At 42.6% G+C, this 23066-nt stretch overlaps 1 protein-coding gene across 3 annotated transcripts in view; it reads left to right on the forward strand.

The window, feature by feature from the left end:
* Positions 1-23066, forward strand: part of eif4enif1 (eukaryotic translation initiation factor 4E nuclear import factor 1) — a 79629-nt gene that overhangs the window by 14974 nt on the left and 41589 nt on the right. For all 3 annotated transcript variants that reach the window (XM_068055393.1, XM_068055394.1, XM_068055396.1), the window contains exons 5-7: positions 9263-9552; positions 13348-13549; positions 19447-19610. In XM_068055393.1, the coding sequence (XP_067911494.1) occupies positions 9263-9552; positions 13348-13549; positions 19447-19610 (656 nt within the window). The remainder of the gene's footprint in view (positions 1-9262; positions 9553-13347; positions 13550-19446; positions 19611-23066) is intronic.

Raw genomic sequence — 23066 nt, forward strand, 5'->3', positions numbered from 1 at the left:
GCCAAGCCATCTTGAGTGCCACTGGCTCAGTATGGTGTATGTGCTGGGGATGTTGGCTGCCTCCAGGACCTCTGCGTTGGTCAGAGATCTCTGAAGGCAGAAGGGCAGGTTAATAGGGTGGTGAAAAAGGCATATGGGGTAGTCGGTGGCGTAGTGGTATTGTCACTGGACTAGTAACCCAGAGACCCAGGGTATTTCTCTAGCGACTTGGGTTCGAATCCCACCACAGCAGAAGGTGGAATTTGAATTTAATTGATGAATCTGGAATTAAAAGCTAGTCTAATGATGGCCATGAAACCATTGTCGATTGCTGGAAAAACCCATCTGGTTCACTAATGTCCTTTTTAGGGAAGGAAATCTGCTGTCCTTACCTGGTCTGGCCTACATGTGACTCCAGACCCACAGCAATGTGGTTAACTCTTACATGCCCTCTGAAATGGCCTAGCAAGCCACTCAGTTGTACCTAACCGCTACGAAGTCAATAAAAAGGAATGAAACCGGACAGTTCACCCGGCATCGACAGGCACCGGAAACTACAAAAGCAAACCCAGCCCTATCAACCCTGCGAAGTCGTCCTCACTAACATCTGGGGGCTTGTGCCAAAGTTGCAGGATCTGTCCCACAGACTAGTCAAGCAACAGCCTGACAGTCATACTCACGGAATCATAGCTGACAATGTCCCAGACACTCACATCACCATCCCTGGGTATGTCCTGTCCCACTGGCAGGACAGACCCACCAGAGGTGGTGGCACAGTGGTGTACAGTAGGGAGGGAGTTGCCATGGGAGTCCAGATCGACTTTGGACCCCATGAAGTCTCGTGGCATCAGGTCAAACATAGGCAAAGTAACCTCCTACTGATTACCACCTACCGCCCTCCCTCAGCTGATGACTCCGTACTCCTCCATGTTGAACACCACTTGGAGGAAGCACTGAGGGTGGCAAGGGCACAAAATGGATTCTGGGTGGGGGACTTCAATGTCCATCACCACGAGTGGCTCGGTAGCACCACTACTGGCCGATTCCTAAAGGACATAGCTGCTAGACTGGGTCTGCAGCAGGTGGTGGGGGAACCAACACGAGGGGAAAAACATACTTGACCTCGTCCTCATCAAACTGCCTGCCGCAGATGCTTCTGTCCATGACAGTATTGGTAGGAGTGACCACCGCACAGTCCGTGTGGAGACGAAGTCCTGCCTTCACATTGAGGATACTGTCCATGGTGTTTGGCATTATCACCGTGCTAAATGGGGTACATTTTGCCCAGATCTAGCAATGCAAAGCTGGGGGCAATCAGCAGCAGCAGAATTGTTCTCAACCACAATCTGTAACCTCATGGCCTGGCATATCCCCCACTCTACCATTACCATCAAGCCAGGAGATCAACCCTGGTTCAATGAAGAGTGCAGGAGGGCATGCCAGGAGCAGCACCAGGCATACCTCAAAATGAGATGTCAACCTGGTGAAGCTACAACCCAGGGCTACTTGCATGCCAAACTGCGTAAGCAGCATGCGATAGAAAGAGATGAGCTCTGCAGTCCTGCCACATCCAGCCGTGAATGGTGGACAATTAAACAACTAACTGGACGAGATGGTCCCACAAATATCCCCATCCTCAATGATGGGGGAGTCCAGCACATCAGTGCGAAAGATAAGGCTGAAGCATTTGCAACCATCTTCAGCCAGAAGTACCAAATTGATGATCCATCTCTGCCTCCTCCTGAAGTCACCAGCATCACAGATGCCAGACTTCAGCCAATTCGATTCACTCCATGTGATATCAAGAAACGACTGAAGGCACTGGATACTGCAAAAGCTATGGGCCCTGACAATATTCCGTCAATAGTACTGAAGACCTGTGCTCCAGAACTTGCCGCGCCCCTAGCCAAGCTGTTCCAGTACAGCTACAACACTGGCATCTACTCTGCAATGTGGAAAATTGCCCAGGTGTGTCATGTACACAAAAAGCAGGACAAGTCCAACCCAGCCAATTACTGCCCCATCAGCCTACACTGAATCATCAGTAAAGTGATGGAAGGTGTCATCAACAGTGCCATCAAGCGGCACTTGCTTAGCAATAACCCACTCAGTGACGCTCAGTTTGGGTTCCGCCAGGGCCACTTAGCTCCTGACCTCATTACAGCCTTGGTTCAAACATGGAAAAAAGAGCTGAACTCCAGAGGTGAGAGTGACTGCCCTTGACATCAAGGCAGCATTTGACTGAGTATGGCATCATGGAGCCCTAGCAAAACTGCAGTCAATGGGAATTGGGGAAAACCCTCCGCTGGCTGGAGTCATACTTAGTGCCAAGGAAAATGGTTGACATTGTTGGAAGTCAATCATCTGAGCTCGAGGACATCACTGCAGGAGTTCCTCAGGGTAGTGTCCTCGGCCCAACCATCTTCAGCTTCATCAATGACCTTCCTTCAATCATAAGGTCAGAAGTGGGGATGTTCGTGGATGTTTACACAAGGTTCACCATACGTGACTCCTTGGATACTGAAGCAGTCCGTTTAGAAATGCATCAAGACCTGGACAATATCCAGGCTTGGGCTGATGAGTGGCGAGTAACATTCGTGCCAGGCAAGTGCCAGGCAATGACCATCTCCAACAAGGGAGAATCTAGCCATCTCCCCTTGACATTCAACAGCATTTCCATTGCTGAATCCCCCACTGTACACATCCTAGGGGCTACCATTGACCAGAAACTGAACTGGAGTAGCCATATAAATACCGTGGCTACAAGAGCAGGTCAGAGGCTAGGAATCCTGAGGCGAGTAACTCACCTCCTGACTCCCCAAAGCCTGTCCATCTACAAGGCACAAGTCAGGAGTGTGATGGAATACTCTCCACTTGTCTGGATGGGTGCAGCTCCAACAAAAGAAGCTCGACTCCATCCAGGACAAAGCAGCCCGCTTGATTGGCGCTCCCTCCACCACCGACGCACAGTTGCAGCAGTGTTTACCATCTACAAGATGCACTGCAGCAATGCACCAAGGCTGCTTAGACAGCACCTTCCAAACCCGTGACCTGTACCAACTGGAAGGACGAGGGCAGCAAATGCATGGGAACACCACCACCTGCAAGTTCCCCTCCAAGTCACACACCATCCTGACTTGGAACTATATTGCCGTTCCTTCACTGTCGCTGGGTCAAAATCCTGGAACTCCCTTCCTAACAGCACTGTGGGTATACCTACCCCAAATGAACTGCAGCGGTTCAAGAAGGCAGCTCACCCCCACCTTCTGAAGGGCAATTAGGGATGGGCAATAAATGCTGGCCTGGCTAGTGACTCCTGCATCCCATGAATGAATAAAAGAAAATATGGGACACTTGCCTTTATCAATCGAGGCATAGGTTACAAAAGCAGGGAGGTCATTTTGGAGTTGTACAGAAGTTTGGTAAGGCCACATCTGGAGTACTGTGCAATTCTGGTCGCCATATAGGAAGGATGTGATTGCATTGTAGGAGGTGCAGAGACGATTCACCAGGATGTTGCCTGGGATGGAACATTTAAGCTATTAAGAGAGGTTGGATCGGTTAGCATTGTTTTCACTGGAGCAGAGAAGACTGAGGGGTGACCTGATCGAGGTGTACAAGATTGAGGGGCATGGACAGGGTAGATAGGGAGCAGCTATTCCCTTAGTTGAAGGGTCAGTTACGAGGGGACACAAGTTTCAGCTGAGGGGCGGGAGGTTTAAGTGGGGTTTGAGGAAGAACTTTTTTACCCAGAGGGTGGTGACGGTCTGGAATGCCCTGCTTGGGAGGGTGGTCGAGGCGGGTTGCCTCACATCCTTTAAAAAGTACCTGGATGAGCACTTGGCACATCATAACTTAAGGCTATGGGCCAAGTGCTGGCCAATGGGATTAGGTAGACAGGTTTAATGCATTGGTGCAGACTCTATGGGCTGAAGGGCCTCTTCTGCACTGTATTATTCTGTTGGAGATACAGTCCTGCCACCTGATGCCAAGGATTCTCCAGAGGTCGCAAAGATGGAATGAGTTGCGACGTCGCTCTTGGCTGACATACATTGTCCAGGCCTCGCTGCCGTAGAGCAAGGTAGTGAGGACACAGGCGTGATACACTCAGACTTTTGTGTACTGTGCCACTGTGCCATTTTCCCATACCCGCTTGGCCAGTCTGGACATAGCAGTGGAAGCCTTTCCCATGCGCTTGTTGATTTCTGCATTGAGAGACAGGTTACTGGTGATAATTGAGCCTAGGTAGGTGAACTCTTGAACCACTTCCAGAGCGTGGTCGCCGATATTGATGGATGGAGCATTTCTGATGTCCTGTCCCATGATCGTTTTCTTGAGGCTGATGGTTAGGCCAAATTCATTGCAAGTAGCTGCAATCCTGTCGGAGTCTCTGCAGGCACTCTTCCGTGTTGATGTTAATGCAGCATCGTCAGCAAAGAGGAGTTCCCTGATGACTTTCCGTTTTGGTCTTCGCTCTAAGGCTGGCACAGTTGAACAATCTGATCTTGTGTGAAGGAATATTCCTTCAGACTTAAATGTGTGAGAGCAGCAGTGAGAATATCTCAAACAGTGTAGGTGTGAGAACACAACCCTATTTCACAGCACTCAGGATGGGAAAGGAGTCTGAGGCACTGTTAGGCTGAATTGTGCCTTTCATATTGTCATGGAATGACGTGTTACTTAGTACCTTTGGTGGACCTACCATCTTTGCCAGTAGTCTGAAGAGACTGCATCTGCTGACTAGGTGAAAGGCTTTGGTGAGATCTATGAAGGCAACTTAGAGGGGCATCTGTTCATGGCATTTCTCCTGTAGCTGGTGAAGGGAGAACAGCATGTCAGTGGTGGATCTCTGCTCAAAAGCTGCACTATGCCTCAGGGTAGGCATGCTCAGCCAGCTTCTGGAGTCTGTTTAAAATGACTCGAGCGAAGGCTTGCTGCACTGCTGAGCAGGGAGATTTCATAGTAGTTGGAGTCACCCTTGTTCTTGGAGGGTGATATTGGCATCGCGCATGTCCTATAGTACTGTTCCTTAATCCCAGCACAAGCAAAGCAGTTCATGGACTGCTCAGTATAGCAGGCTTGGTACACCTGCATTATTTCAGAGTAATGCCGTCCTTTTCCAGGGGCTTTTCTACTAGCTAGAAAATCGATGGCATTACTGAGCTTTTTTTTTTTTTTGGCTGTTAATCTGGCTCATCCATGACTGGCAGACACAGGGCTGCATTGAGGGTGGTATCAGACATCATTTTCCCTGGAGTACAGTTCTAGGTAGTGCTCCACCCAGTGGTCCATTCACTTGGTTTGGTGAGACATCATTGCAAATGGCATATGAGAAAATGTAAAGTTGTCCATTTGGGCAAGAAGAATTCAAGACATATTATCTAAATGGTGACAGATCGTAGAGCTCTGAGATGCAGAGGGATCTGGGTGTCCTAGTGCATGAATCGCGAAAGGTTAGTATGCAGGTACAGCACGTAATTAGGAAAGCTAATAGAATGTTTTTGTTCCGAGGGGAATTGAATACAGAAGTATGGAAATTATGCTTTAAATATACAGGGCATTGGTGAGACCACATCTGGAGTACTGTGTACAGTATTAGCCTCATTTTCAGGAAGAATGTACATGTGTTGGAAGCGGATTAGTGAAGGTTTATTAGACTAATACCAGGAATGGGCGGGCTGTCTTATAAGGAAAGGTTGGCTAGGCTTGTATTCACTGGAATTTAGAACAATAAGATGCGATTTGATTGAAACATATAAGATCCTGAGGAGTCTTGACAGGGTGGATGTGGAAAGGATGTTCTCCCCTGTGGGAGAATCTCGAACCATGGGTCACTGCTTAAAAATAAGGGGTCGCCCATTTAGACAGATGAGAAATTTTTTGAGGGTTGAGTCTTTGGAACTCTCCCTCAAAAGGCAGTGGAAGCTAAGTCTTTAAATATTTTCAAGTTAGAGGTAGATTTTTGCTTATCGGGGGTAGGTGGGAATGTGGAGTCGCGGTTCAAGTCTTATCAGGCATGATTTTTTTTGAATGGCACAGCAAGCTTGAGGGGCCGAATGGCCGCCTCATAATTTCTGTCTATTCGTAAGTTTTCCAAATGTGCATAAGAAAATGCTTTCAGAGCTCTGAAATGAAATTTTATCCAGTATTTGAAGGACTAATTGAATTATACATGTAGTGTACATTTCAAGGTTCTAAGTCGCCTTGCTCTATTTTAAAAGTCCATTTAGGCATTAAACTCCTTCCCTTGGTAGTTCGATCTTGCCCTTTACTTTCAGACCTTTTTTTTTCTTAGAAAATATACTGAAATGAATAAGTAGTCATAGATTTGTGTACAGTTTTCCAAGATTCAAAGCTCGTTGCAGGTAGTGTTTAAATTCAGTTTCAGTATTTTTCACTTTGTGGTGATGCTAACAGTTATAAAAAAAAATTCTAATAACAATGTAACACTGCTTGCAGTTCTAATGCCTAAGTTTTAAGATTCTACTGTGAGGGTGGGTAGCAAGCACCAATTACTTTTATTTTTGTTTTAAGACAATGAATTTGTGAAGCTGTTGATTTTGGAAGGGCCTACCACACATTTGAAAATGTGGCTCGCATTTCACACCGTCTGGCATGAATTAAAATTCCAGCTTGAGATTCTGCATATCAGTCGCTAAAGTATATATGTTCCTGTAATAGCAAGGTGTAGTTCATAATGAAACTGTAGAATTCTAATTCGTTTGTAAGTATATGCAGGACATACAGTTGTCAAAGCCAGCTAGTAGTTCCCATTTATTCCAGTTTATCAACACTAGTGATGTAGTTGGAGTAGAGCAAAGTAACAACTTCCAGTTATTCAAGAAAGCTTTCTTAACACTTGTTGTCTTCTGCCTGCAAAATGACTTGTGTGCTGCAGCAGGGATAAGTACCCGATAATTAGTACTCGTGCTTGTCAGACCAGTCAGTGCATAGATAACCAGATGGATGGTCCACAATTGGGCATCGATTGGTATAAAATGCCATAAGGGCAGTACAAGTTTGAAGTTTGGTTCACAGCAAGATGGACTATTCATCTTCTGTACAAGTGTAGTCTTTCATTTTCACCTTTTATTCTCCTCTCCCAAACCAGATTGCATAACAGGCATGGGCAATGTTTGGATCGACCCTCAACACCTCAGTGTAGTTTGGCAACCACCTTCTCCAAATCAACAGGCTGCTTGCTGATTTTGACAGTGGCTTCAAATGTGCATTTCATTATTGCTACATTGCAAAGATATTTTTCTGTCCTTCTAGGAGAACAATTTTTACCACACATGGTACAAGTGACATAAGCTGGCAATTTACAGTTTCTGAACTGTTGTGAAAGGTTATTTAACAAGTTGTCAATCCTAACTAGTTTAAGATCCCAGATGGTACAATTAGTTGAATTTGTTAATTCAGGAACTGTACCTTTCTGATCAAACTGATGCAAAGGCCAGCGTGAACTGTATCCAATGTAACTTTACTTAAGTCAAAGCTGGTAATGGTAAGCAGAAATCTTTGTCTATCCTAGTGTTGCTATGATGTACCTTTATACATTGGAGTGCCCCATCCTGTGATCCCAGATTCAATAGCAAGCTCATAAACTTGAGGGGAACTGGCAAGATTTCTGCTGTATTGCTAATTTTCCTCTGTGCTAGGGATACCAACAGGCAGGGAGCCTTGATGGTTGAAGGTCCAGTGTGGAGATCAGATTTTCAAAATGTTGCGTTCTCAGACAATGCACACCAGGTGACAGAAGAAGCAGCCTGATCTCCAACTTCTGACTTGGATGCTTGAGTGGATGTTTGCCAAGTATTAGCTCAGATTAGTTGGTTACTTCACCTGAGTTAGATTATCGACTTTGACTCCCACTCCAGGATTTGAAGACACAAACTAATTGTGCACCACAGTGCAGTGAAGGATGGCTGCCTTGTTTGAAGTGCTGTTTTTCAGAAGGAAAATTAAGTGGGTCTAGTGGATGTGGTATATCTACTGGTGCAGAGCAGTCTAGTGTTTGGCAGGATTTTTGTTCTCCACCAACATAATCAAAAAATTCATTTGTCGGAATTGCTTTTCAATATGGAACTCACTACCTGAAGTGATTATGTCCTGAGCATGTGGTAGCAGTTTATGACCGTGTCCATTTGATATATCCGTGCTGGTTGACTAGAGCAATCACCAAACTAATCCCACTGCCCTCTTATGCTGCCTACTTGTCTACTTTGAAGGATATAATGATTTCTGCCTCAACCACTTGATGGCCAAGTATCATAACCAATTTCTGTGTACAAGGGGAAATATGTTCTTGTGCAGCAACTGTTTAGGATCTGGAATGTGCTGCTTGAGGGTGGTGCAGGCAGGTTCAGTCGTCTGTGTTTCAAAAGGGAATTGGTTAAGTACCTGAAGATAACATTTGAACGATTGTGGGCGGAGAGTGGGGAAGTTGGAATAAGTGAGTTGCTCTTGTAGAGAGCTCGCATGAACACAACAGGCCAATTGGCTTCTTTTGGTTCAGTAGCCATTCTTGATCACAACAACCCTTGTGCAAATTTATTTTTTCACCCTTTCCTCACTTAACTTTAAATGTGTCCCTTCTCATTGACTCCCTAATTGAATAGTCTTATCCTATACTCCAACAAAACTGCTCTCAAATCTGTACTTAACTGCCTCCAAACTTTCCATGTTCCATTGGTAACCTTGCAGGTATCTCCAGTCTACCCGTTTGAAATACATGTAGTTTCAATCCCTGATATGATGACTGAAGCTCTGTGGCTTTGTAATGTCCTTTTTTTTAAATGGCTGCTGAAACTGCTACCCATACTGTAGCTTAACCAATGCTAAGTTTATTCCTGTACTTTATACCCTTAATTACAAATACAGAACTGTTGGCCTTTTAATAACTTGAACTATCTGAACTTTTACTTAAATGCAGTTAGTATGCCACAAAGACCTGATGGTCCTAACTTTCATATTTCTCCTTTTTTGTGTTCCTGATATTCACCTTAACTCCTGCTGAAATACTGGGGCAATATAGTACTGCCACACGCTTCAAATTGTGTGCTAGTATTTGCTGTGTAGGTTCGTGCATGCAATGGCATATTCTTGGTCATTGAGGCATCAAAGTGTTGCTCAAGCTTGTGGCCCTAGCCAAGTCTGTGCCTTAAATGAGAAAATTAGCAAAAATAAACGTTGCAACTTCCTGTTGCATAGGATGTCTTCAAACCCTGGGGACATTTTTTATTGTGCAAGTATACTGATCAGTTGTCTGTCGTTTTTCTAGATCCACGAGAGAGAATCAAGGAAGAAGATATTGATGTTGTGCTCAGTCCACAGCGCCGGAGCTTTGGCGGAGGTTGCCATGTGATTAATACTTCTAATTCCCGGAGATCTGGAAGCCCACTGGAAAATAAAGAAAATGAAAATATCCGTGGGTTGGGGAGTCAGAGGAGAATTGGCAGTGGACGAATAATTACATCAAGGACCTTTGATCGAGATGGCCGAGACAAAGACTTGCGTGACAGAGATGCACGAGAGGGAAGGGATAGAGATTACAAGGAAAAACGCTTCCGGGTTAGCTTTCTTCCTGGATTTTACTTGGCCTTTTATGTAATTTGTATTATGGCTGGAAAGGTTGACTAGTGGATAAATGTGGCATGGAGCCATTGGTCTTCAGTTCACTTATCGAATTGGAATGAATTTTATTTAGACAATATGTGGTATTGGAGGGGAAAATGGAACATGACCATTGTGCAGGTTGAGTTAAGGGTGGGAGTGAATGTCAGTTGAGAGTTGGGCTGGACAGTTTCTTTTGTGGAAGTTGATCACGTTAGCAAGGAAAAATTCAAGGGGAAATTTACTCCATTGTCCATTAAGATACTTTTTGTGATCATGATCTGAGTTAACTCAGTTTTTCAGCGTATGAAAGTAACTTGGAACTATTTGTGACATCACAGAACTGGAAGCTAAACATTTTTTTGCTGAGTTTACTTTCCTGTTAGCTTGTGGAATGACAGTTCACTTCAAAATGAAATTTTTCTAGTACTTAATTGTCTCATTGTGTATTGGTTTAGTAAGTTCCCTTCTAGTTGTTGAAGGGCAAGCAGAGCAAATTGAGTGCTGAAGTGGGGGCATGGGAACAGCTGCAATCAAAGTGTGTGGCAGTAAATTGCTTTTTATTGTGAAGGATAGTAACCCATTGAACTTTGTTGCTGAAGGTTCAAACTTATAAAATGAAATGTCCATATGTGACCATTGTAAATAAGACAATGAAATGCTCTGGGTTTTGGTGATACAGCCTTTCATAGGTTCATAGGAGCAGGAGTAGGCCATTCAGCCCACTGAGCCTGCTCAGCCATTCAGTGCGATCATGGCTGATCCACTTGAGTGCCTTGTCTTCCCTCTTCTCCCTCCCCCACCCCCCCCAATAAATTATTTTCTCTTCCTCCTTCCGCCTTCAAATCTGTCAATCTCTGCTTTAAACATAATTACTCACTGAGCTTGGCAAGCTCTCTGGGCTGGAGAATTCCAAAGATTCACAACTGAGTGAAGAGGTTTCTCCTCCTCCTCTGTCCTAATTGGCTTCACCTTTATTCAGATTTGTGTCCCCTGGTTCTTGACTCCCCAACGGGGGAAACATCTTAGCAGCATCTACCCTTTAAGTATTTTGTAGGTTTCAATGAGATTCTTCAAAACTTGAGAATACAGGCCCAGTTTCCCCAATATCTCTCCAGACGGTCTGTTTCCATCCTCCTCTCAAATCCAAGAACAAGTCTGATGAACCTTCATTGTACTCCCTCTATGGCAATAATATCCTTCCTAAGAGAAGACTAAAACTGCACACAGTTCTCCAGGTGCAGTCTAACCAAGGTTCTATACAATCGAGGCAAGATTTCACTCCTTCACTCCAATCCTCCTGCGGTAAAGGCTAACCTACTATTTGCTGCATTATTTGCCTGTTGCACCTGCATGTTAGCTTTGTGATTTATTGACCAGGACACCCACGTCTCCTTGTACATCTGCACTTTCTAACCTCTCTCCATTTAAGAAATACTTTGCACATCTGTTCCTCCTACCAAAGTGGATAACCTCACATTTTTCCACATGATATTCCACCTGCCATGTTCTTGCCCACTCACTAAGTCTGTCCAAATCCCCTTGAAGTTGCTTTGCATCTTTCTCACAACACACATCCCCACCTAGTTTTGTCATCCCCAAACTTGGAAATATTGTTGGTCCCCACATCAAATCATTGTGCGGTACCCCACTATTCACAGCCTGCCAATGCAAGTGACTCGTTTATTCCTACTGTTTTCTGCCTGTTAAACCAATCCTTAATCCATGCTGGTATATTACCTCCTATCCTATGTGCTTTACTTTTGCTAACCAAGCTCCTGTGGGGGACTTTATCAAAAGCCTTCTGAAAATCCAAGCATACCTCGTCCACTGACTCCCCTTTATCAATTCTGTTAGTAACATCCTCAAAAACTCCAACAGGTTCGTCAAACATGATTTCCCATTCATAAATCCGTGTTGACTATGCCCAATCAAATCATTATCCAAATGTCTATTTATCACATCCTTTGGAATAGATTGTAACATTTTCTCGTGTTGTAAGGCTAGCGGGTCTGTAGTTCTTTGTTGTCTTTCTCCCCCTCCCCCACTGCAAAAAATAGTGGGGTGACATTTGCTACCTTCCAATCTGCAGGAATTGTTCCAGAATCTATAGAATTTTGGAAAATGATCAATGCATCCACTATCTCCTGAGCTACCTCTTTCAACACTCTGGGATGTAGAATATCCGGTCCCGGGGACTTATCAACCTTCAGCCCCATTAATTTCTCCAATACAATGTTATTAATAATTTCCTTCAATTCCTCATTCTCCCTAATCCCTTGGATCTCTAATTCTGGGAGATTTCTTCTATCTGTCTCAGTGAAGACAGACACAAAGTAATTGTTTAGCTTTTCTGCCATTTCTCTTCCCTATTATAAATTCTCCTGACTCTGCCTGTAATGGACCTGCATTTGCTGTAGCCAAATGTTTCCTTTTTCCATATAGGAGCTTTTACAGTCTGTTTTTGTTAGCTTGCATTCATATTCTATTCTCCCTTTCTTGATCAGTTTCTTGGTCCTCCTTTGCTGTATTCTAAAATCCTCCCAATCCTCTGGTTTACTGCTGTATTTGGCAACTTTATAGGCCTTTTGAATCTTGCGCAATCCTTAACTGCCTTTGTTTAGCCATGGTTGACTGCCTTTTCTTTTGGGTTTTTTGTGCCTTGAAGGAATGGATAGTTGCGTAAACTATGTAATAATTCTTTGGAGGTTATGCATTGCCTTTGTACGGTCATACCTTTAATGTATTTTCCCAATCCACCTCAGCCAATTTGCCCCTCTTACTTTAATTTCCTTTTTTGTTCAAATTTTAATACCCTGGCTTCAAATTGAACTGACTTGCTTTCAAACATAATGTCAAGTTCCATCATCCATTATGGTCACTCATCCCTAAGATTTTTTTACGACAAGATCATTAATTAGCCTGTCCTTGTTGCATACTAGATCTGAAATAGCCTGTTCTCTAGTCAGTACCTCAATGTATTGCTCTAGAAAACCATCCCTAACACACACACACACACTCATCCTCGACAGCATTAGTGCTCATTGGGTTCACCCAGTCTATATGCAGATTGATATCACCATGATTACTGTATTACCCATGCTATGTGCTACTCTAATAATACCATGCCTCACAGGACCACTACTGTTTGGCCTCAACAGCTCCTACCAATGTTTGCTGTTTCTTGGCTCCATCGAAACAGATTCCACCATTTTTTGTTCTGCTGTTGAAATCCTCCCTTACTAATGTACTGATCCCATCCCTTATCAGTGCAACACCACCTCATTTTCCTTTTTGTGTCCTTTTCTAAATGTCTGGATATCCTTGAATATTCAGTTCCCAGTCTTGATCACCCTGTAGCCACACTTCTGTAATTGCAATTAGATCATATCCATTTAGCTTTGTGCCTTTTAAATCCTCTATCTTGTTGCAAATGCTGCTTGCATTCAGATAGAGTGCCCTTAACTTTGTCTTTTTGACATTCTTCTGCATTCTTCTAGGTGATGCTCGCCTTTTGTTTTGCCTGCCTTCTAATTTCACCTGCTTTTCTACTTCCTGTTATCAGCTTACTTCCGATTTGAACTACCTCTCAGGTTCTCGTCCCCCGGCACACGAGTTTAAACACTCCCAACAGCACTAGCAAATCTATCTACAAATCTTCAAGTTAATTTTCTTCAAATTGTGTTTGGAGCAAGGAGGGTAACAATGCCAGCCACTCAACTGTGAAGATTTTTTTCTTCCTTCCTTTTGCAGAGGGAGTATGGTGACGGTAAACGTATTTTTGGTGAGCGCAGACGATGCGATTCATACACTGAAGAGGAGCCAGAATGGTTCTCTGCTGGCCCCACCAGTCAGTCAGAAACAATTGAGCTGACTGGCTTTGATGATAAAGTACTATTGGAGGATCCAAGGCGACCTAAGAGGTGGAGGAAACGATCTGAAACTCTTAAAGAAGGCAAGTTTGCTTGTTAATAAAAGTAGTTTGAGGTCAAACCTAGAAGTTAGAATGGAGTACATGGAAGACTGTGTATATTTTAAACATGGATATTAATAAGCTTTCTTTATCCTCTGTCTAACTTGTAAAAACATTTCATATCCCTGCTCAAATTCTTTCTGCAGGTCCAAATGTTTGGAAATATGGTTTGATAGTTGGTAGAATTTGGTCACTTTCCCTCCCCCAGAGCCTTGGATTTTAATCTCTGGGTGTAGGAGGCTAGGTTACTTTCTATGGCATAATTTTGATGGGGCAAAACCTTGAGGTGAAGTATACTCCTAAACAGGGTAAATAAGGGGCTTAGCTGGAGCGTGGGCAAGCTTCTTGGCCAGCAATGTAGAACAGGGAGATGCATGTCAGATTTGGGGGCAGGAGTTAAATTTGGCTTTTCCTATGCTCTATCTGACCACACCTTTTTGTGGTATTAATCAGCAGCACGATACTATCATTGTTAAGCAAGCTGTTGCATTAAATATGGTGACAAGAAGGCTTTTAGATTTCAGTTACAGTTGTGTATGTATAAAGGAAGCAATTACATTAGAACTGCCAATGAGGTGAGCAAATGTCGTAAGTCAAAGTACATTTCTCCTGTATTCAGACACTCTGGGAATATGTTGATGAACTGCCCAGTGGAGATTGTGGAGTTGCATGTAAATGGGAAGTGCTATATTGGGCAGCAGATGCATGTTTTGGCATGTAATATAACCCAATTATCACTGAAAAATTGCTATCACAGTGCATAAAATGTACTCCATGAACTGTTGGCTCACACCTTTCATGGGTAACAAATCAATCTGCCTTGCATGTGCCAAGTTCCAGAAAGTTATCATTTGCTTGTCTGTTTTCATATTGTTGTCTTGTCTTGCTTTTCTGTTGTAACTTCCTGGTTTATTTGTGTTTGCTTAATTTTCCCCTTTTTCCATTTTTCAGGTGAGAAGTGGTAGGGTAAGGTGTCATCAGTAGGTGGAGGTGGCAGGGAAAATGAGAGCTTGCAGTGCATCCCTTAAATCATGACAGAACTACTCTGCATTCCTTTTTTTATCATCCTTTCTCTAATACTTGCATCTTTAGACCTTGTGTTATGCCCACAAAAAATCAATAGGGAATTCAGAAGAAACCTCTTTAGATGAAGCTTGATACTTGCTACCACAAGGAGTCGTTAAGACAAGTAGCATACAATGTTTGAGAAGTTAATAGATATGCTGATCTGGTTAAATAGAGGGGTGGGAGGAGGCTCATGTGGAGCAAAAACCAGGTGGGACAAATGGGTGTGCTTCTATCCAGTAGGCTCTACTCATCTCTGTGGGATGTAATTCATCCTGAGGAAATTAGTTGTACTGCACATGCTCAGATTGCACAACTCAAATTCTGCTCTGGGCAGCAGAATCTCTCCAAGCCCATGCTCTTGGGCATTGAAAATGGTTTTTGTGTTAGCTGTGGCTCAGTTGATAGCTTTTTGCTTCTGAGTCAGAAGGTTCTGGGTTGAAGCCCCACTCTAGTACTTGAGCAAAAAATGAAGGCTGGCATTGCTGGAGGTGCCATCTTTCAGGTGAGATGTTGAACCAAGGCTCCATTTGCCCACTAAGATGGATGTTGAAGCTCCCATGGCACAATTTGTAAGCAGAGCAGGGGAGTTAACCTGATCTGGCCAATATTTATCCCTCAACTAACATCACAAGAACAGATTATCTGTTTGTCATATTGCTGTTGGTGGGAGCTCGATGTGTGCAAATTGGCTGCCACGTTTCCTACATTACAAGAGAGGCTACACTATGACAAAAGTAATTCATTGGCTATGAAGTGCTTTGAGACACGTTGGTCACACGGTGCTACATAAATGCAAGTCGTTTTTATTTTCAAACAAACTTGCAGGCAATGAATGAATTTAACTGCTATAAAACATTGAATTTTGTAGTTTTTAAGCTTTATTTTGGGCAAGGAAAGTTTGAGTTGGAGCGGCGGGTGGGCGCGGGGTGATAAAAGGTAGGTGTTAATACTTTGCAACTTTGCAATCTGGGAAGCTAGTCATATTGTAAGATCATTGTTTAACTCCATATTTTGTGCCTTTTAATGAGATGTAAGCACAGCATCACCTGCTGGACTAATGGATACTGCATGTACATTAATTCATGAAAAGATGTGCATAAATACAAGCTTTTACTCCTGCCTACCAAATTTAAGAATTAATTAATTGAGACTGCCTGGTTTCAAAAAATGGGGATTAGTGAGTTGCCAAATTTAGTTTATTACACATGGCATTGATGCCAAGGCAAGGGAGTACAAGATATGAAATCTTCGCAGTACAAAACTGAAGACTCATTATAAATAACAGTGGCAGTTCTAACGCTTGGCTAACATTGAGTATTGGCCTCTGAAGAGTTATTCCAATCTATTGGGGTGGGGAAAGTGTGCAAAATCACCACTCCATTATTTTGTCTGGTTCAACCTTTAGTTGCAATCAACAATCCTGTTCAGAAAAAGTTATGTCTGCTTGGTGAGACTGTCAATCCAATAACAAAAAATGGATGTTTAAACAAGTTTTTACTTTGCTTTCTCGATCGATCTTTTCTCAGTTGATTTGTTGCTCGGCTATGACTCCATTTTGCTGCACTTGGCATTGCCTCACTTGCCTTCCCCAAGTGACTATTGCTCATTTATGAACTGACCTAACAGTCTGTTTAACCATGGGAGGTGAGCGCAATCTTGTCCACACAAATGCACTTCCCAGTACTGATAGTTGGCCAGTAATTGGGATGAAGCATAATGGCCAGATTTTCCATTCTCCCTAACTAGGTAAGTACTAAGTGGACAAGCAAAATGCAGTCCATGCTGGTGATCTGTAATATAATCCTAAAAATGCTGGGAATATTCTAGGTCTGGTAGCATCAGAAATGGATTTGAAGTTTCAGGTCTTTAACCTTATCGAAGTGGAGTTTGAACCTGGGTGTATTCCCTGTCATGGATAAACCTGTTAAGCTATTTGGGCAACTTAGTAGGCCTACCTTGGTAAGATCTTGGCATCAATGGCAAGCTAATTGTTCATTTGAGGCATTGCTTATGGAAAAAGCTGTACGACCTTCACTTACACTTCACTTCAATACAGAGACTAGTCTTAACTTCAAACAATCTGTTTAATTGTTCACTGCTGTCTGCTAATGAGCAGCAGTGGTTGCAGTCTATTTTTTTTTTCTTTCATGGCATGTGGAAGCTTCTGGCAAGACCAGCATTTGCTGCCCATCCCCAATAGCCCTTGACAACTGAGTGGCTTGTTAGGCCATTTCAGAGGGCAGTTAAGAGTCAACCACATTGCTGCAGGTCTGGAGTCACTTGTAGGCCAGACTAGGTAAGGACAGCAGATTTCCTTCCCTGAAGGACATTAGTGAGCAGATGGATCTTTATGACAATTGATGATTTCATGGCATGAGACTAGCTTTAACTTCCACCAGCTGCCATGGTGGGATTTGAACCTGTCCCTGTGGCCTCCATTACTAGTCCAGTGATATTACTGTCTCCCTTCCAGCAATACTGATTCAAGTGCAGCATGTTTCTCAATGGATGCAATTGTGACATTGTTCCATAGTGATTAGTTATTAAAGGTAACTCTCTTCAGGGAATTAACCTGTGTTTTATATAGCATCTTAAAAATAATTAGCATTTCTAAAAATGCTGAAGTGTGGGCCAACATGGAAACCAGTTGGAGTAGAGGTCCCATGAACAGCCATTAAGTAAGTGACCAGGAAATCTTAATTTATAATTTTGAAGGGCTAAATATTGGCCAGGACCAGAGGCAAACCCCTTTCCTTTGCTTAGTGCCATGGGGTTCTTTGCATTCACTTGAATTATGAGACTTTGTTTTAACATATCATCGAAAAGACAGTATCTCAACTGCAACACTCCTTCAGTGTTGTCCAGAAATTTTAGCCAAGATTGCCTCCTCTGGTCTCGGGTTATGGGTGCAAGCTCTAGTCCAAACTAAAGTATAAGTGCTACAACTGAGTGGAGCCCACACTTAGTTTTTGATCATGCCCACCCATTAGGATACACAGTAAAGCCATATTTCCACAATAGCCAGCCAGAACAGTGGAAGTGTTTTACAAGGTAGGAAGAATGAGGCAGTAAAAACAAAATATTAAAATTTGCAGGAATGCAGTAGCAGACCTGAGGGTGTACATAGCCAAGTCTTTGAAGCGGCAGGATAAGTTGGAAAGGTTGTAAAAGGCATTTTGTCTTTTTCCGTTGAGAAGCTTGGAGTACAAAAGCAACAAAGTTATTTTATTTAACACTGGTTACAGTCCTGCTGGAGTATCATCCTATTCTGGGTATGACGCTTTAAGGATGTTGAGGCCTTGGAGGATGCAGATGCTTTGGAATAGGTTGAGGAACTTCAGTTATGTGTCAAGATTAGAAGGGTTTCAGTTCAGTAAATACAGAGCAGCTTCTTCCAGTGGCAAGAGTCAGTAACCTGAATAAAATGACCTGAAAATTATTGGTAAAAGCAATATGGGAGAATTACTTTTTTTTTTAATGTAGCTAGTTATGACCTGCAATGCCTTGCCTGTAAGGGTGGTGGAAGCAGACTTTTGAAAGGCAATTTGATAATTGGAGGAGAAATTTGTCTGTTAACAGGGCAATGGGACCAGTTGGACAGTTTTTCAGAAGCTGGTATAAGCACCATGGACTGACTTCCGTCTGTGCTGTAACATGTAATGAAAGGATCTGACAGTTGAAAGCAGACTGTAGTAGTTGTAGGCTCAAGGATGAGGAACCACAGGCATAAAATATTAATTCAAGACATAATTGTGATGGGAGGGATTATTTTTTTGAGGCTGTTGGGCAACTTCCATGGTCAGTCATTGAGGCCAAAACTGGTAATAAAGATTTTAAACGAGCTTTAGAGGGGATTTGGGATGAGGGTGGTTGAAATCTGGAGCACTGAAGGAGTGGTGGATGCCGGAACCCTCAACGTTTAAGTATTTAGTTGAGCACTTGAAATGCCATAGCATACAAGGCTACGGGCCATGTGCTGGAAAATGGCATTAGAATAGATAGGTGCTTTATGGCCAGCATGGACATGACAAGTTGAAGGGCCTGTTTCTGTGCTGTAAAACTGCCTCTGTTGGCAAGGAGCATGAAGCAGAGCGAGTTGATGGTCTCTGGATACACAGTAGCTGTGTGATCCGAATAATTTGCTCACCTGAAAGGTAAATACCAGCACAGACGAGTTGGGCTGAATGATCTGTTGAAACTTGTTTATTTCTAAGTCTGCAAAGGCTATGCTGAATCTTACAATGCACTGTTTTGGTCCCACTTGGAGCACTCTATAGTTCAGGTCTCTACAGACTAGAGAAGGCATGTTGAAGCGTCAGTAGATGCAGCAACTGACAATGTTACTAATTTTGAGACAAGGGGGATGATCAAGAAAAATTTACTCTAGAGTTGAGAAGAGGCAGAAAAATTAATGGCTTAGATTCATGAATCCCAGTACTTGCTTAATGACAGGGACATTAGACTGCCCTGGTTGTGGAGTGAAGATGGATATTGGCTATTCAAATGATTGCTAGATGCAAGATAAACCAAGATTGAGGCCTAATTGGACAGCCCATTTTCCAAATGGGCACCAGTGACCTTTTGATACTTTTCATCTACCCAAATTGCTAAAATTTATTCTGAAAATTGAGAAGGTATTCTACTGTTTGTTTCTAAATCATTGGTTAAATGCAGCCGAAGGATTTGTCTTCTACCGCTAGAGTTGTGCTTTTGCTTCAGTTCTATGAAGAGTTGGATTGCATAATTAATTGTTCATTTCAGTTATGCTACATTAAAACTTAAATTTTAAGTTGATTTCATGGTTTTTCCAGGTGTAGAATGTAATGGTGGTCAAGAGGCAGATATACCAACAGTTCCTGCACCAGAAGCTGACCAAGAAGTTCCTCAGGAAGCAGTTCTACCTGAACCAACGCTCGGGGATTTTGACTTCAATGAGTTCTTCAATATGGAGAAGAGTGTGCCTGGACTGGCATCGGTAAGAGGACACTTCTTGTGTTGGGGAGGAAAGCTGCAATGATACTTCAATCCACCAGCAGTTAACGAGTTAGATAATGGATTCAAGGGGAATATATGACCCACACTTGGGTTATACTAGTGATGCTGCATTCCATCTTGTACATTTGCTGTGATTGCCTGTATTATTTGGAGCTGGCAATGTTGATGCCTGTTAGCCTTTTGAAAGTTTTTTGTTTTCTCTCTACTTCACTCCCAGGTGGAATATTGAATGACTTCCCTGTGTTGCTCCAGCTAGTGCAATGACTGGGATAGCACTGAGTAAGATTTGGAATTTGTTGCTCTAAGTGATGTGGACTTCACTTTGAGGAAATAGTCACCTGAATGCAGCAGCTACTCCAAAAAATATTCGAGTCTTTTGAGACCTTGTTTAAATGATCACCATTGAGGTGATACTGACTTGCAAAATTTACTGGTGCAAAAGAGCACTCCATTGCACAAAAGGCTGTAATTGCTCCAAGGCATGCTTCACTACATCCCTGCCTCCCTTTCTTATTGTCAGCATTTTGTTAGTTTGTATTCTGCTTACCTGCATCCCCATGAATGTTTCAGCCTTGATTTTGGAGGATTGATTTATCATTGCAGTGGTATTGTTTGGTTGGTGGTGATCACTGGAAGCACCATTCATGTCCCCTTTGAAGTGATGCCTTGATATAATGTGCAGTGTCTTAAATGCCAGTTGGACTTGCCAAAAAGGTCTACAGGCCTGTAAGTTATCTAAGACTATAATCCAAAGTTGTATGTAGGTGATGGTGAGTATATTGGGCTGTAATACACCAAGTACACTGGTGCATCAAGGTGATGGGTATTGACAGCTTGCAATGTTTTAAGCTATGTTGCTATTTGTAACAAGAGTACTTGAGCTATCTGTTCTAGTGTGAGGAGGACTACATTGAGTGCTTCTTTGAATACCAAATTCTAGCTGGGTTAATTCATTACTCTATTCCTTCTGTGAACTAGTTTAGTTTTTGGAGTCTGAGTTTTGAAAAGGCTTCAGCTTTAGTTAATTTATTCCAAAAATTACAGAAACTATTGGTAATTTGCCACATAAATTGAAAGACACAAAGTACTTGGTCTTTGTTACAAGTAGTCAGTATGATTGAAACACTTGTGCATTTGTGTAGTTAAATGTAAAACCAATTTACCTGTTCTCTGGCAAATAATGGGGAAATGAGGTGATGGGTGACTTATTCTGATTGCATTAGGGTTCTGGAGAAGATTGGGTCACAGACCATGTGGCTGCTGTTGGTAGTGCTCTGGCTGAAGGCAGGTGTTGGCTTTATTTGGTTGTAGGGGGTGGGGGTGGTGGGGAGAGGGGGAGAAAGACACTGAAGAGGGATGGGACTGGTTGTGGCTTTTTTGTCTCTTAAAATTAGCCTACAGTGAGCTATGAATTTGTAGTCACCTTAATGCAGGATTGATTGAGCTTTTTTTTGCCTCCATATCCAAGCACTTTTTATTACATTATGAATTAACTAAGTTGTGTACTCATTGTTCAAATTGCTTTATAGTATACAGTGTATAACAGTTGTACAATTTACACCATTCATGCAATTGTTTCTTTTACTCCTTGCTTGTCCTGCAAAAATGCTCATTTAAAACCTTGAGCTAAGCATGGCATTGTTTTTATTGCAGGGTGGAAACTTGTGAACAATTTGTTTTTTGGAGGCAGGGAATGGGGAGTTAGGAAGCTGATTGTAGAGGGCAGGGATGAAAGGGGTGGGAGGGGAATGTAGTGACCCATCCAAGGCAGGATTTTTTTGAGGGTTTTGGTTTTAAGGCATTTCTGATTTGTTCAAGTTGCGCAAGATCCAAGATTTGCTCCTCCGTGGAAAGGAATTGAATTTGCAGTAGCTGGTGTGAAGATCTAGTATATAGACAACAAGTTGGTCTAATGTGTTTTGTGGTTTAAAACTTGAAAGATTTCAGCCATATGTTGGTCAGTCCAAATTCAGTCTTGCTGGGGCTCGAGGAAGCTCAGCTGGAGCACTCCAGTTTAGTGAGGGCAGTTAGGAAGGTTGAGTCCAGCCAGATGCTGGGATTTGTGTAATACTGTCCAAATTCCCCTGTAGCAAATGGTAATACAAGATGTTAGCTAGGCAGTGAAAATAGCAATTGGGATAGAGGATGAAACTGGGCACAAAAGGAACAGTTGCTGTGATGTATTGGCAAGTGCAAGTGGGATGGGATGCACACCAGTTGTTCAGTAAGTGTGCAAAGCTGTTGAGGACTGGAAGGAACAGTGAGTCACTGTTGGTTTAGGGTAGTTTTATGCTTTAAAGTGCATAGGTGAGTGAGTTGAGGACTCCAAGCATCTCTGATGTAAGATTGCCAACCTTAGATTTTGCGAAGCTAGAGTACTTGTGGATTAGTGGGTGGCAATTTAATGCCAGAGCCCAGAAGTGGCTGACTGGGGAGCATGAGATCTAGAAGTAAAATGTGGGGAGTGCAGATCAGCTGCTGGGATTTATGGAGGGGCAAAGTTTGATGGGTGAAGTTGTCAAGTGCAGAGTGTATACTCATCTAATGTTTGAAAGTGCTTTGGGATCTATTACTACATTTAAAGGTACAAAATAATTTCTGCTGCTTGAGTGAAAGGGATGGGTGGAGGTACTGAACCTGCTTTGGTAAAATGCATGAATTCATTGCGTTTGCTGTGGGTTAGCATAGAACATGCTGGTAGTGGAGGAGAGGTTTTGCATTGCTTTAAAGATTATGCATTGAATTATCCAGTGGCTCAAGTTTATCTTGGTGTTAAAATCAGCTTAATTTATTGTGAGGCTTGTACAAACATTACTTTCATTTCTGACAATTTTTGATTTTTGTATGTATGAACATCATCTAACGCAAAAAACTTGTTGCTGGTATTGTGGAAATTGCTACAAAAATAAATCCCTTCATTAATTTTCTTGGGCTTTTAAACCCAACCATGTGGTGTGGGGTTACACTTTATAATAGACCAGAGTAGGTAGGAACTGATTCTTTCTTGAACATTACTAAACTAGAGTGAATTTTAAAACAACCCAGCAGCTTTTGAGATCTTTCTGGACTTTGCCATGGATAAGATATGAGTTCAGTTCCAGTTTGCCCTAGTGAGCTTTGACCACTCTGCAGTGCACTTAATGTATGAGTGCTTTCTGTTGAAAAGCAGTAATCTGATGCTTTTCATTCCAACTTGTGTGTACCTAACAAATGCTATGAATGTTACATGTGTAAGTTGGAGGAAAATTTTTAACTCTAATCAATAGAAAGTTAAATATTGTGATCCTTTTAACTAACTGTCCAATGGTTTCAACGTGTTTGCATCAGTTGAGCCTCCAAGGTAGTATCGATTTTAGAAATTGGTTTAACAGCTTTATTGCATTGCAAAACTCAACCAGAAGAGATACTTGATCAACCTGTGAATCTTCAAAAGAAT

The sequence above is a fragment of the Heterodontus francisci genome, chromosome 23 (genome assembly GCF_036365525.1).
Source record: "Heterodontus francisci isolate sHetFra1 chromosome 23, sHetFra1.hap1, whole genome shotgun sequence".
In the NCBI taxonomy this organism is placed as follows: domain Eukaryota; kingdom Metazoa; phylum Chordata; class Chondrichthyes; order Heterodontiformes; family Heterodontidae; genus Heterodontus; species Heterodontus francisci.